Source organism: Haliotis cracherodii, unplaced genomic scaffold (assembly GCF_022045235.1).
Source record: "Haliotis cracherodii isolate W230 unplaced genomic scaffold, xgHalCrac1.p SCAF_18, whole genome shotgun sequence".
Classification (NCBI taxonomy): Eukaryota; Metazoa; Mollusca; class Gastropoda; order Lepetellida; family Haliotidae; genus Haliotis; species Haliotis cracherodii.
In genome coordinates this window covers 18,685,277-18,701,906 of record NW_027266273.1, presented here as the reverse complement: position 1 = coordinate 18,701,906, position 16,630 = coordinate 18,685,277, and the positions used below count along the sequence as shown (strand labels likewise).

At 42.2% G+C, this 16,630-nt stretch overlaps 1 protein-coding gene across 1 annotated transcript; it reads left to right on the top strand.

Annotated features, from left to right (window-relative positions):
* Nucleotides 1–3,781: 3,781 nt before the first annotated feature.
* Nucleotides 3,782–9,080, top strand: LOC139465356 (uncharacterized). Its single transcript, XM_071247060.1, has 2 exons — nt 3,782–4,021; nt 8,031–9,080. The coding sequence occupies exons 1-2, from the start codon at nt 3,850–3,852 to the stop codon at nt 8,960–8,962; spliced, it is 1,104 nt and encodes a 367-aa protein (XP_071103161.1). The 5' UTR covers nt 3,782–3,849; the 3' UTR covers nt 8,963–9,080.
* The last annotated feature ends 7,550 nt before the right edge of the window (nt 9,081–16,630 follow it).

The following is a 16,630-nucleotide window of genomic DNA, read 5'->3' as shown; positions in this document are numbered from 1 at the left end:
CACCTGGTTTCATCACTATGTGATCGTGATTCATAAACACATGCTCATGATATAGTCGGAATCGTACAATTTACTCTTTTCTTATTTTTTCGGTTTCCAATGAATATGGAAATGGGTTTCTCACTTTTATTATACATGTAGTTTTACTCAATACATGATATATGTGGGTACTTACATGACATAGAGGTGAAAATCACTTGTAATTATAGACTGGAGCAGTTTCAGTTGTATAATAATAACACGTACCTAATGTCTCCATAACCCTGATTAAGTATTATAAAACACACAAAATGCTACAAATTTGCTCCAGTGGAGTGATAAAAACGAGACCAGAGGTGTGTGTTCGTTTGGAAAACACCGGGCTAGAGGAAAAGAGAACTTACCTGGCATTTGTTATCTTTTTTGAATTCATGTTGGAAATTGCAGATGTACAGGTGTATCCACGTGTGGTGAGGGTAAATCAAGAACTGCCAGACATATATAAATAATAAACTCCGTGTCAGGAAAGATTGGGGCATCTGAGATGCTTTTGTTTTTTTCAGTCAACGCCTCCATTCGTCACCACTCGCCCCTTTCCGTAACCTGCAAGAAGACTTGTCCCCCTATCGATGAATGTTATGCGCGAATATACCACAAACCAACCAGAATGCCAATAGGAAAGGTCAAAGTATCCATCAGGAATATTTTTTTATTTTACATATGTCTTGCATTTAAAAAAAAAATACCCAAGATACTGTTGAGTGTGTACAGCCATACTGTATAATACTGTAAGTCCCGATGTGTCCCCAATGGCATCTGGAACGTATATGATATATGAGGCAAATATACGTGAATCATGACGCAACGAGTTGACAATTCTTTTAGCAATGCCCGTTTGCGCTTAGACGGAACCCAGTCGCGAAAATGGCCACGAGAGGGGCACGAGTCGCTATTCGGCTTGTCCCGGAATAACACGAGTTAGTCACGAATGGCAAATAGTAAACACGATTTAAAGTTACCTCCCTTTGACCATCAACGGCTCAGCTCCTCAAATCCAATGGTGAGTGAGTTAATATTTAACGTCACATCGGCAGTATTTCAGCCATATCGTGACGATCAAATCCAATGGCTTATCGATGTTGTTAGTCTGTCTTATAAACAGACCCTGATGCAAATATATCAAATACAGCCAATGCAAGTCTATAATGTTTGGCAAGTCTAGATTACAGCAGTATCAGTATCTGAAAAGTCTTTGGGGTCCCTTTTATTATATTTTATTAAGATAACTGAACACCTGTTTTTTCTGTACAATATGTTCATTTCAGAGACTAGATGTTAGTCTACGATGTAGTATACAGGTAACAGAATAAGCCCGGAGACCCGAATGAAACATGAAACTGGAAACGTCAGTGCGCGATCCATGAAACCATACTTGTGTCCACTCAGCAAACAAAACTACTACTACTACTACTACTACTACTACTACTACTACTACTACTACTACTACTACTAAACACTAAGATAAGTGAAAGCAGCTGTTCATTGAGTTGTACTACTACTACTACTACTACTACTAAATATATGACAGATGCAGTTAATAAAGTATGTAATTCATGTCTTCAAGTAATGTCTTCAGTGTACAATAATGATGGAATTTATTCAGTCATGTTCACAAATATGCAAATATAGAAAGTCAGCTAGGTGGGTATTACATTTCAGTGCTTACAAACGCCCATGTCCATCAGCGAAAGAGTCAAATATGACGATCGGGAGCCTGTACAAATTTCTAGGATAACTGTGATCGTTATCAAAATAATAGTCTAAGGTCACCCTTCAGTAAAAAATATTAAAACATTTTTGGACAATTAGTCGCGCTTAGGATAAGTTACATTTTGCTTGTTTTTGTAAGAGCTACAAGGAGACAATTTCCCTTCTAGGATACCATACTTTTCCATACTTTTGAGTGTTGCTGTTATATCAATCCGAAATAACGGTGTGTAAAATGTCGATACCACAGCGCGACCGATATTCTACATTCGGAACTGCCCGTTTAGGTTCATTTTTGAGATACAGAGTTCAGAAGTGCTAACAGTTCATCTGAAGTGACGTATGGGAAATTTGTCAGATCATGACTGTGAGGGGTATCAAACATAAGGATCTGACCTTGATGAGATTGCTACAATCGACCATGTTAACAAGAAGTACAATACAAATCAGAGTCTGTTTCCATTTTGTATTACACACACACACACACACACACACACACACACACACACACACACACAGGACATATGTACAATTACAGTAAAACAGAACACTAATTGATACGACCTTACTGTGAGAGGGAAGCGTACACCATGTACACCAGAAAAATCACTAAAAATACTCTAACATTATACTCAAGTTTCGTAAGTTTGATATTAGCACATGTGTTAAAATAAATATAAGGGACTAGTCGTATAGATATTTGAATAGGGAGACAGTATTACCCTGGGGGCGAGTTGTCTCCTCTGTATGAGCTATATAGCTTGAATGATAGACAATTATTTTCAGGTTCATGCAGTGAAACAGTGAGAGACACCCAAACGCATTATGAGGACCCGTACGAAGTTAAGCTCACAAAATGACCCTTTGCCCACCGTGTCGGAAACCATTAACTTCAATGTTTATTTTACGCGATCGATTTCTTGTGTTCTGTTTTCACTTATATATATTTACCTAGTTCTAAACTGTCTACCGTTTAAAAAATAGGAATATGTGATATTGCTATACTAGGAGCTTCAATCCAGGTTCTTTGTATAAAATTGTTATCCAATCTACAGTACATTAATGTCACCAGGGTCTGAGTGGAGTGAAGCGACCGAAGACTTGTTTACTCCGTGACAAGGTAAGTGCACACATAACAATTAACGATACATCAAACCTAAATGTAGAGATCGTACCCTGCTCTGCCCCAAAACAGGCAATGTAAACTCCTAAATTATGATATACCTTTTGAATATGTTACACCTGAGGTGCTGAAAGGTTTAGCTTGTGTGAAAGCGAGCGTTGTGGTGTGTTATACGCTCTGAATTAAAGCGACAATTGACTTCCAATAGGCTCGCTGATAATGTGGCCAAATCAACAAGCCATGGACGCGTGGTATTGTCCATGTCAACAGTCACCATTTAGAAACATATTCAAAGACGGACTTGTCCAGAATGAATGCTGCTATACAAAGTCTCACTGACACGGAGGGTAAGCGGCAATTTTCAGATTCTCTCTATGGTGGTATTGAGGAGCATTACAACGTTAGATAGTTGTGAGCCGGGGCTGTCAACGATAGAGATGACCTTGTGAACAGACAAATTTTCACCTCGGAGGATGTGGGGTGAACTTGAAGATCCCCACCTTTGATGACTCGTGGGGCGTCAATTAACCTCGCACACTCATCGCGACACTGCTATGTATACTTCTAGAGCTCTGTAGAAGGACTTTACCGTGATAGGAATTGGACAGTCCTTCATACAAGAGTGGAGTATTCGAAGTGTGAGGTCCATTTGCCGTTTTCATGAAACTGTAGAAGTGTTACTATTGGAGAGGACGAGGTAGACTTGGATTGAAGGCACCTTGACGTGTAGTGGCAGGCCATGGGGTTTGCCCTCTGTTCTTCTCTAGCATAACAAACGTCACGCCTGTACGTCACGTAGCTTGCCCCGACCTTGATATAAGATCAACTGTCGCATTATACGCCTGTTTTATCTATAGAGAGAAACTACTGTCTGACACTTAAAGCAAGCTGGCCCATTCTTTTTGTTTTGTTTTCACATTTAAAGCCGATACACCGCATGCATTACAAATTTAGAGTTCAGTTTGGCACTCATCTCAGACATGTCGTGGGATTTTAATCGACATCATGCGGCCAAGAAGGTTCTAGCCAAGCACATGGATGACCTGGACCGGAAGCAGGCCAGCATCTGTAACCGACGAGACGAGAGTCTTCGAGACTTGCAACGTGAGCTGATCAGTCTCCAGTCTGTGTCTACGCCAGATCTCGGGAAAGGTGAGGTTTGAGAGAGAGAGAGAGAGAGAGAGAGAGAGAGAGAGAGAGAGAGAGAGAGAGAGAGAGAGAGAGAGAGAGAGAGAGAGAGAGAGAGAGAGAGAGAGAGAGAGAGAGAGAGAGAGAGAGAGAGAGAGATTATTCTGAATTCCTTGTTGATGGTCGTTTTGTTGCCAAGTTTCGTTTTTATACACTTACTTGAAAAGGCCCCGATTTCCCACTTTACATCAATTATATGTATGGCCACTTGACACAGAGATCAGAGTTATTTTCATTCTAAAAACACGTTTAACGTAATTGTTTCGACTAAAAAATACTTTATAGCAAGTGAGGTGAAATAGTGTTCAAAATGTTTGTACTTATATAGCGACGTGAATGCAGGGTACTGACATGGATGCGACCAAACCTTTTTTAACGTCTTTTGGTATGACGTGGCCGGGGATCGAACCACCGACCTTCCGCTGTCCGGGCAGACACTCTATCCAAACAGAGGGCCAGAGCATGGTCCAATCTGATCGGATAATGATCCTTCATAACCAGGGATACCTTATTCAGTGGTCCGATCAACATGTGTCGATGTCATATGACAGGTCAGTGACTTGTTGTTCAGGAATGTCACACTGAGTGCCAACAATACAAGCATGACGCATGTCCCTCGCAGACACCTATAGTCAACCATAAAGGCGCACTCTTATATAGCCTGGCGATCAATGTCTACAAGGAGTGAATAGTGTAACGGGCTTATAACTCTTGGTTCACAACACGGTAAAAGATATATGAACCGTCCAGTGGATCGTCACTACCTGTGAATGTATTTCTTTAGAGATCTTTAGTTAGTACAGCGCCAGTCATTTCCCCGCACAGATGTCTTGGAAGTACTTAATCTAATACTGGGCTTTTAGCAATATTCCAACAATATCACGGCTGGTGACACCAGAAATTGGCTTCACGCATTGTATCCATGTCGGGAATCGAACCCGGGTTTTCGGCGTGACCAGCGAACGCGTTAACCACAAGGCTACCCGACCGCCCCCAATTATATCATAATGCTGTGACAGTCTGTTATATACTCCCTTGAGATCATTATGATATAATTGTAGTATTTGATAGACTCTCCCAGTATTAAATGGTCCAGTTTTTCTAACAACACAGATTACCCTGATATACTCTGTACAGGATCTTTAAATCAACAGACCGCCTCCGTTGTCTAGTGGTAGAGCGTCCGCCCGGAGAGCGGAAGGTCCTGGGTTCGATCCCCGACCGTGTCATACCAAAAGACGTTAATAAATGGTACTTGTTGTTACCCTGTCTGGCGCTCGGCATTAAGGGGCTAAAACAAGGACTGGTCGGCTCGGAGTCAGTATACTGTGTCTGAGTGGGGTATTCATGTTAAACTGCGCCATGGTATCTCAGTGAGCTAGCACTATAAATCGGCATCAGTCCGGACTAGTACAAGCAGCCACACAAACACACACACGTACATGCACGTCGCTATATAAGTGCAATAATCTTGTACGCGACGTTAAACCCCATTTCACCTCACCTCACCTTTAAATCAACAGTTTTCGTGTCCTTGTTCCCTACGACTACCCGTTCCCCACCTTTTAGCATATCATAAAGCACTAATTTGAAATGCAAGTCGCTATATAAGTGCACAAATCTTGAGCACGACGTTAAAACCAAATTCACCTCACCCAGACACAATCTGTGACGCCTTGGCACACTGAGAGAGGCCAACAGACTATGTCCCTCTGTCACAAAACATGCACTGGTGTCTTTCATTTCGCACACAGTTCCTACCACGATCCACGATGTTATATCTGGTACACTGTAACATATGTTTAGAATGTAAGCATATACAAAACATGTTTAGATCTAAACATGTTTAAGAATGTGTTTAAATCCTGAACAGAATACACACGTTTAGGGTCTTAACACATGAAATAAGCTATGTTCTCACAGCTTAAACACCACCTTAACACAACACCCCCATGACCTAAACATTTTAAACATGTTCTCAACAAAGTGCACACCATTGTGTATTATCCCCTGAACATGTTTAGATGTTAACATAACAAAGTGAAATGAACACAGATCTAACTAGCCTCTTTACGAAGGGCGACATATTCCTTATGAATGAGAGGCAGTTTGGTCTGCCATGTCTCTGTGCAGCTGTGCAAACCTCACGTCGAGGTCAAGTATTCAGGTTTTCACTCATCTTGGGTTTAAATCTCGGAATCGCCTGATTATGACCCTTGGTTTGTCAGCACCGTACCCGTGCTCGCTCGTGGGTGTCGCCAAAGTGGTAAAGTCTAATACCTGCATCATCAACACCGATCCCCCCCCCCCCCTCCCCCCCCCCCCCCACACACACACTTATTTGATTCGGGGGGCATGGGAGCCCCAGTCACCTAAGGCACCGCAATTTGCTGGGCAGTGTTGTGTCCCTTGGGTTTGCCCCGATTATGTTTCTAGGTTTGTCAGCACCATACCCGTGCTCGTGGAATCCACCGAACTGGTAGACGTCTAACACCTGCATCACTTCGGGCTTTCCTCCTACATGAAGTTGACACGCCGTGATATAATTGTTAAAAGGCTGTTAAAAGCAGCGTTAAACCCAACTCACTCACTCAGTAATCTGACTCTATGGCTAGAATATTCACCTTGGACAATGTAAATATCACGAAGCGTTTCTGACATGAGTCAGTATATGAACACTAAACTTTGCCGACCTCTAGGTTTACTGTAACATTAATGAGTGGAGCCATGAAGGTGCGCATGATTAAAGAGGTGATCCGGAATAAATACAAGATTATTGTCCGACCCACTGGTATTCCGTTATATACAAATACATACTCAGTACATCAACATTCAACCCTCATCCCATTGTTACACGCATGATCTCGCCCAGTAAATAGATCCTCCTTGACGCTTGACTATCTGTTCGCTGTTGTGGTTCATGTGAACTAGGAAAAACACGTACATGTATTAACGTCATTTCAAAATAATAGAATTGATCAATTGGTGTGAAGGATGAGGATTAATAGATTATCCGCAACTGACCTGATTAAGACTATGAGAGTGAGATTATATGGTTGTGTGGATTAGAGAGTATATAGCACTGGGGGCACGTGCGCATTCTGAACGCCACTGAAGTAGTATCAGCACATACCCCAGCTGAGTTGCACTCTTGTCAAACGTAGGTATACACTTTACTATGCAAACAGAAATAATTTTGCGTATTTATTTTACATTGTCGTTGAATTAAAGGCATGGGGTCGTTTTGTGTTTAATCTAATTTATGCGGCCTGTAAGAAACTGATATATTTTTTAATCTCCATCTCAGAAGTTTAACGTAATTAAACAGGTTTCTTGCGTTGTTTTAAAATCAAGGTTGCGGTTCCCATTCTGAGCTGACCGTCTATGATACGGCATATGGCATTTCTACATTTTGGAGGAGCAACGATTGTGTTGACAGACCAGTAATAGAAAGCATCGCTGTCTCAGGCGTCATCAATGTAACATTCGATGTAAAACGTAAAAATGTAAATACACTGCCGGGCAAAAGAAAGTATAACAAACGTTACCAAAAAGTCACTAGGTTGAAAACAGTCGCCGAAACACTCCAAACGTAAGGTCCAAAACCACGACTGGGATAGCCTTATTAAATACATCACCATCGAATAAACAATTTTTGTTTGTTCCTTTTGTATCCACCATGAAACATGCGTGTATACTTTCTTTTGCCCTGCAGTTTACAAGACGTTTTGCTGTTTGTTTGTGTGTCGCTTTCCTGCCTGGGGTTCTCACCTTGAAACAAATGAAGTATTGATAGTGTAACGGGAATGGACAGGCTCTGTCTTACTGTAGGTATGTCTTCATACAAATATAATGTGCGTTGGATGTTTTTATTATATCCTTATTTTTTGAATGAAATAGATGTTTCTTCTTTATGTAATACTATTAGTCTAATTGAAATGTCATCCCAAAACTTCATCCTAATTATTTGCAGGTTTGGGGAGTCCTCGAACCTACAAAAAGAGTCAGCATAACTTGAATAAAGATTCTTCAAAATACTTGATCCTCCCTCCGGCGGGTAGGGCCAACGTTAGCAGAACCCCTCCCTACATCCAGGAGCCCGACGCCAGCTTCCTGCCCCTCGCCTCGCGCCTTCTGAACAGACGGCAGTCAGAGCCAGTGGCGGTCAGCACACAGGAGGCGAGCGACCTTCAGCAGCTCATGAGAAAAGCCCTGAATCTATCTGAGGAGCGACCAGACGAGAGTTGGAACAGAGTCTTGGAGTCTACATTACCCGTTGCAGAAAATACCGGGGCTAATAGTCGGCTGACCAAACGACGAGGAACCATAGCTCTAACTGAAGGTATCCACATGATGACCTCGAAGAACAAGAGTCATATGCATACAGACAGTTCCATGGCGGAAGGCTCAAAACTTAACAAGGTTCGACCTAGGCGGGGGTCTCTGCCTGTAAATTCTCTTAGCCTGAATGTGATTCACGAACCAACTAGAGGTGCGTCTGCTCGATCAAGGAAAGGTACAGACACTAATACACAGGCCAAACGTACATTCGGTAAAAAGACAAAACGCGGAAGTCATTCAAAATCTGCCAAGTCGTTCAAGGAGCAGCGTGGCGTGAGTGTGATGTTTTACAATGAGGAAACGGGCGAGGAGTCCATTCCAGCACCCCTGCCGGTCATCCCCGGTTTGAAAGAAGACGGAGACGACAGACCGGAAGCAGATGAGACCGGAAGTGTGGACGACAACGATGAGAAGCAGGGTATGTGGGATGAGGTGGCCAAGTGCAGGTACATCAGAGGATACGACCCACCCGAGATGAGGATCCCTGATGAAGACTCGGCCACGTATGTGTTTGGGAGAAGCTACAACGACGTGTTTCATGCCCAGGATCTTCAGCCACAGTAAGACACGAACCGATATTTGCTGACGCCTAAATGTGTTGACCTCACACGTCCACGCGTCGACCACACTCACCTACATATGTCGACCTCACATGTCTAGGTCTACAGAATAAGAACATTAGTTCCATACGTATATAGCAATGTACTGTCGGGTGGTCATCACTCGACTGTGAGCCAAAGAAGGCTTTTTATCAAACACTATGGTCATTAAGTTTTGTGTTTAAAATATAGTGTTTGTCTGTTGAAACACGTCAGACTGCCCTTAATGTTTTGACTTCTGACCTCTGCTTTCTGCATTGAAAATAAACAAAATGTGCATTTTGGAGATGATCTTCGGCGCCTTAATGTGACTTCCGGCTTAAGCGCATCAAACAGGGAGATGAACCCCAAACAACATGCTCCTTTCGCTTGATAACAGTGCAAATAGACGTCATCGCGGTGTGTAGACGGAACAATTAACCCAATATAGGATCTACTGACATACACATATACAGGTTGACAAATTCTGCGAGGTGCATTCGTGGGTGTGACAATATATCTGCTTGCTGTAATAGTCCAGTGTTTTCTCCACAGTGGGACTTGCCTATATACTTCACCTGTGTGTACCCAGCTGGGTTGTGGAAGAAGTCGCTATTGCGTGCGCGCCATCTCCCGAGAGTCTTCTACACGTTCACAGCACGCAATAGCAAGATTCCGCACCTATCTTAATAGCGAGAATTACATTGTTTACTTTGAATAAATTAAAAAGATAAAACATACAGTTGGTTTGCTACTTCGACTGAGGCTCTGTGTGCCAGGAACAACAATCGCAAACCTGTCGAGTCAGTAGTTGTATTTGACGTAGAGAACTGATCCCATGAAATAGCATTGCATATTTTTATAAGTCCGCCAATCAGAAGTTTGTTAGCTGTTCGATGCTATTGATAGAGATGGGTTATAAGGAGGGTGTATAAGGGAAAAGGTCACGATAGAAGAAAAGGGGGTTTGTGTACATCTTCCCGAAGTAAGAGAGTTAACTGACTATAAAAGTTCAGTTTCCACCCTTGCCGAACTAGGCTGGTATTATGGAGTTAGATTTTGGCTGGACTAACGAGTCTATGCATAGTCCAATCAAAATCGCGCACCGAAATCGAAATCCGGTTCGTACACTGTCATGCAGAGTTTGGTCAATTGCAGGATTTGCACAGCATCTGCACCACCAACTAGTTGTCAACAGATATTTTCCAAATCGTTTCATGTTTTTAATCAAGGTGCTCACGTGATTTGATGATCTTCGCGAAGTAAGAACCGTTTTATCACAATATAGATCTTGATGGTCGATCAGATCGTCTTGACGGCGCCACCATTTTGTTTGAAGCAAATGCATGTGACTCTGTGAGGTGGAATCTGATTGGTCCATAGAATGGACATAACTCGTAATAGCCACCGGTGGCGCTACGATCGAGCCCAGGAATTCCAGCCTAGTTCGGCAAGGGTGGAAACTGGACTTTTAAAGTCAGTAAACGCTCTTGCCTCGGGAAGATGAGTTGTGTAATGAGGGCTTTGACATACTCTACTTTCATAATCAGCGCCAGGTTTCACAAAATGATCTTAGAGCTACGACTGTCGTACGTTTTTTGCATATACAATATTTATAAAATAATGAACTAGAAATTAAGGAGACCAGTGAAACCGCTTCATCTGTTTTATATTCAGATCAATGCATAAAGATTCAAAGTAACAAAACACTCTCCACAAGACTGTATGAGAAGAGGGATGACTTGAACTTTTCAAAAGTCAACTTTCCGTTTATGTCGAGCAGTATTCCAGCAGATCCAGCCTTTGGTGTCTACATGTCACAACTTTTTTTAGGTAAAATGGAGCAAGCTCTCTCTACCAAGATTTCAAAGAAGGTCAAACGAGTGTTGCTTAGAGGTTATTTGATCAAGGTCACAACATTCAAGCCTCAGTAAAGCTTTCAAAACGTTTTAAGGTAGACATGTGGACATCATTCCAAATGTGTCACATCAGTGGTAGAAATGAAGTCCGATGTAAAAAGAATCCTTATTTTTGCTCGTACCACATGTTCCCGCTTTTCTTTCAAGCGAACAGTTGACTTGCCTTTGTATGTGTTTGTGACGGGTGTTACCGGCAGAGCATGATATGCTTACCTTTTTGCGAACACCTGGTGTCATCTCTATTTGATAGTGAGTCATAAACACATGCTCATGATATAGTCGAAATCGTACAATCGACTCTGCTTTAGCCGAGATTTCTTATGAATACGGAAAGGGTTTTTGTCGTTTTTAATATTCAGTTAGTCCACGATCCATGTCCCTCTTTTAACGCCGCACTTAGCATATTCAAGCTATACAGTCGGGTCTGGGCAAGACAACACAGTGATTGATAGACCATGTAGGTTCTATTTAGAGTGCTGACAGACCATGTAGGTTCTATTTAGACTGATGACAGACCATGTAGGTTCTATTTAGAGTGCTGACAGACCATGTTGGTTCTATTTAGAGTGCTGACAGACCATGTAGGTTCTATTCAGAGTGCTGACAGACCATGTAGGTTTCCATCTAGACCACTGACAGACCATGTAGGTTCTATTTAGAGTGCTGACAGACCATGTAGGTTCCATCTAGACCACTGACAGACCATGTAGGTTTCCATCTAGACTGCATCTCACACACTGATCCCAGAGGTGAAAGCAGGGTGGGATAGACGTGGGCGGCAACGACTACCTCTCCCGCCTCTACTACATCCTCAGCCGTCTGCCGTCAACAGACCCAAACCAACTCAATGAACAGTTTTGTGGCCGTAGTCCCGAAGGTCTGGCCAATGGTGCCAATGGGACTGACAACCAGGGTCACGTGTTCTGGGACATGGAGACGTGGATGTATCCGTCCATTCTCATGTTATTTCCCGGACTTGCCAAGGACATATTCTCGTACAGGTATTTAGCCGTTCTCTTGGTATCACCGTTGTGAACGCCTTCTGAACCTATAACCATTGGATTGTTCGTCAAAACAGGAATCGTTTGCCCTTTATATATTTTGAAGAGTGTCTCCCTACCGGTGATTGACATAATACGTAATAATCTTATTGACAATCATTTAACATTCCAGTTTAATTAATTATTTTGCAGTCAATTGAGAGACATAATTTGGAATCGGATAAAGTTTTGTTGCACGGTTTGGTTTTGTAAGAACAAGTTACAATCAACACAATTGAGGCCCGTTAAAACAGATCATTTCAACGTTATAGAATATACGGAATGGATCTTGCCTATGATGGTGCACGGTTCGGTGGATATAAGGGCTTGCCTACACAGGGGACGAGCAGACCCAAAACATCTGTGTCCCCTGTCGGGATAACCAGCAGCACTTCACGGAGGACATCGCCCTGGCGGCCCTGCTACCAGGGACATGGAGTGGCTATGGCAACAGGAGGGGTACATCTTCATTAGAGACATGGCCAAGTTCTGGAGGTCCAGGCCCTCGTGGAACGAGCAGAAACTGGGATAAGTAGCATTAAAATCTGTAGCACATACAGACTTCAGACAGGATAGACTTCAGAAAGACTTAGAACTGCCCGTTTAAGGGTGACTAGTCTGGTACAAATGGGAAGTCTTAGCAAGTTTGCGGTCTAGTGGATGTCTTATTTAAAGACGTTGAGATATTGTACTTGTTGGTACCCTGCCTCTCGCTCATTATTAACAGGATAAAACAAGCATTTAGTTCATAAGGAAATATTCGGAGGAACAAGCTAGCATTTAGTCATTTAGACTTGAAGTTGCGTCACACCTGGTAAACATGGGAACGGAATTGACTTAAATTAACCAGGTAATGATGTCTTAGAAGGTTCTAGCGACACCCATTGACAAGAGTATCAGCAGTATTTACAGTGTGATTCTACTGGACCTACTGTCAAATATAGAAGGGAATGTTCTGGAGGCAGAACTCGCCGTTACCTCTGGTATATTCTGTCAATGATGTAATAGAGGAAGAGAATTCGTAAGAATTATCAAAACAATAGTTATCATTGTTACCAATTCTAAGAATACTACCTCTATTACATCAGAACTACTCCCTATCACCTCCTCAATCATCTGTCTTTAGTGATTGATGTTTGGAAACAAGTGAGAATTTTCCCGCCTTTGCATATGGAGGCTGTAGTCCAAAGTGCTGTTAGGGATACAACTAATACGAATAGTTGACAGTGAGGAGGACTTCTGTTGAAAACCTGAAAGTTCTGTTTTAGTGTAATTGCAAAAAAAACCCAACCAGGATTGTGGTAATGATGTAATAGAAGACGTATTCTTAGAATTATTAACAATTTAACAGTACAGAAAACACTGGGTCAATAGCCCCATATTAATGCTGGTATAAGAAACCACTGGGTCACTAGCCCCCTATTAATGACAGTACAGATAACGCTGGTTAGGTAGCCCTATATTTATGCTGGTCCTAGAAACCCAGGGTCAGTAGTAGCACCCTGTCTGTACTAGGACTATAAAATCTTTCTCAACATTATATAACCATGAATGTTGACATGTGTTTTTTGTATATGTCGGAGTAACCATCAAGAGGGGGGAGAATTCCGGGACCCTGAGAGTGGAAGGATTCCTACTCCCCTCCATCATCACTCCCCACAGACAGCCCTGGACCCACCGTGACATGGGGTGCTACATGTGACGCCATACTCCCCGTCGTGTTCCCCTCACATGTATCAATCACACTGCTGAGATAATGAGATAATGACAGGACCCTTGAACAGTTTAAACTGTATGTGCATCCATTCTTATATGTAAGCCATTTCTGGATCTTCATAGAAATCATCAAAGAGCCTTACAAAATAGAACACTAACTTCAAAACAGCGCAATATGAAAATAATTACACTCGGTTTCATCTGCTTAGTCAGTGCCTCGGCCCACAAAACTACTGTTGTGTTACAATGATTGTAACGTCTATACTGTAACATAGATTCACACTAGATGTAACATTGCAGAATGAAGCCCTGGGTGTTACTGTTCCAATTGAAATCATCCATATTATCCGTAATGTGCATTGTCCATTTGTATTTCCGATGGACCTTGCCTGGGTCTCAGGAATAAAGGGGTTTCACTGCGCAAACTTAAAGGCCTTTAATAGCTCCAATCGGTACAACATCCAGGTAATGTCCCAACCAGCAATCCCACCAAAGCTTGTATCAGTGAGTAAGTGAGTGAGTTGGGTTTAACGCCGATTTTAACAGTATTCCAGTCATATCACGGCGTGTCAGCTTAATGTGGGAGGAAAGCCCGAAGTGATGCAGGTCTCAGACGTTTACCACTTCGGTGAAACCCACGAGCACGGGTATGGTGCTGACAACCCTAGAAACATAATCGGGGCGAACCGGGATTCGAACCCACAATCATAGGGACGCAACTCTGCACAGCGAATCGCGGCGCCTTAGACGACTGGACCACCCGTGCCCTAGCTTGTATCAGAAGGAACACTGTTACCATGTACATACGGCTGTCAACATTGACACATCATGGGCTGTGTCTCAGATAAAAGACAGGGCGTCAAATGATTTGCTTTGTTTATCTCGTTTTTAAGTGTATGTAAGCTAGATGTTTTGGACAGGAATATTTCTTATGTTGCCAGTTTGTTTCATTCGGTCTGTTTTAATAAAAATCGAGCTTTTACTTTGACTACAAAGTCAACACTACATCTTGAGATTCTTTTTTCAGCTTGACATGTGTATTTTTTCTGTAAGCATATCTTCGGGAAAACATTTTTCAATTTATTTGTCGATGTTGCCATCAATGAATTTCGCTGGAGATATTTCGTATGTTGAGCAAGATAGTATTTGGGTATGGATTCACACATAGTGTATACACTAGAAATTAGAATGTAGACGCAAGTAAAGAATAGCCAGAACTCTGTTTTAACTAATTACATGCAACTCTACGCAACTGTATAAACACCGCCCCATACCTGTATATATGCTTGTCAACCATACTCTGCACACCACTTGCTTGATAGGTGTTAGAACCTACACCGAAACGACACTTCTTATTGTAGTGGGTGAGTAAGTATGGTTTTACGCCGCTTTTAGCAATATTCCAGCAATATCACGGCGGGAGACACCAGAAATGGGCTTTAAACATTTTACCCATGTCAGGAATCGAATCCAGGTCTTCGGCGTGACGAGCGAACGCTTTAACCACTAGGCTACCCGACCGCCGCTCTTATTGTAATAAAGAGGTTGGTCGTCTATATATCTTATCCTTACGTATGATTAATCTGCTTTTCCCATTATCTGTGCTGTGCCCCAGATGGTATGGTATGGTATGGTATGGTTTGGTATGAGAACCATATTGTTACCCTGTGTGCGGCCGTCGCTCCTATGGATACATGTAATTGTGTAGTGCATCAAAACATGTACCGTGTATGTAGCTTCATGTACAAGACAGATTTATCATGTGATATTAACGTGAAGAGAAAGTATACATTTGGGTTCAATTCCAGTCATAGCCCATATGTACATTTTGTTGTTTTGAATATCCAAATGGAATACATTGATACTGATATATTGCTCATAATGCGCCGTGTTATCCACAATTCAAGGGCGTTTGGCATCGACAACAACATTCAATTCGTTAACAAATAAATTGCAAGTGAATCCATGGTATTTGATTGGCTAAACAAGAAGTTTTATGTTTAGGTTTCCGTTAACCAAAAAAACAAGCCCCGCCCACTTACGGACAACTGTTTCCTGATTGGCTGATACTTGAGTGATATTATATGTGTGTGTGTGTGTGTGTGTGTGTGTGTGTGTGTGTGTGTGTGTTAAAAGATTCATGGGAAGGAATAATATTAGCTGTTATCTCATAATGATCAAATATTGGATGAAAATGTATATACTTGTTTTAAGATGACGTAAACAGGAACTTACAGGACAAGACCAATTTGTCCCTCAAACCCTATAGCTAGAACCCCATGTCGGGCCGGGGGAAACGTGCATGTAGTACTGAGAGTTTTTTTTATAGAAGGTTGGGGGCGGTCGGGTAGCCTAGTGGTTAAAGCGTTCGCTCGTCACGTCGAAGACCCGGATTCGATTCCCGACATGGGTACGATGTGTGAAGCCCATTTCTGGTGTCCCCCGCTGTGATATTGCTGGAATATTGCTAAAAGCGGCGTAAAACCATACTCACTCATTCACTCACTTATAGAAGGTGGTTCACCGTCGGGACGATGTAATTGACAAAATTTATACGCTGACGCAGTGATATATCAAGTCAAGTACAGGAGAACAAGTACTAGACATGGAGAATATTGCCATCGTTTTTCGGGACAAAATAACCACACTGAATTTTGAAACAAATTATGTAAGCATGGCATATTCAACGTCGCATGTGTGAGTTTCAGCTGGGTTATTGTTTAAACAGAAAAGAAGGCGAAGTGCACAGATAATACCTGGAGTTACTTATATGTACAACTATCATCTCTATTATAACTTCGGGGCGCTCGGGTAGCCTTGTGGTTCGCTCATCACGCCGTAGACCCAGGTTCGATTCCCGACATGGGTACAATGTGTAAAGCCAATTTCTGGTGTCCCCCGCCGTGATATTGCTAAAAGCGGCGTAAAACCAAAATCACACACTCTATTATGACTTCAATGGAAATACAAATAGTCACC

Coding starts and splice junctions, on each gene's coding strand:
- LOC139465356 (XM_071247060.1), top strand. CDS start 3,850: ATGTCGTGGGATTTTAATCGACATCATGCGGCCAAGAAGGTTCTAGCC. Junction 4,022..8,030: donor TACGCCAGATCTCGGGAAAG/GTGAGGTTTGAG, acceptor AATTATTTGCAG/GTTTGGGGAGTCCTCGAACC.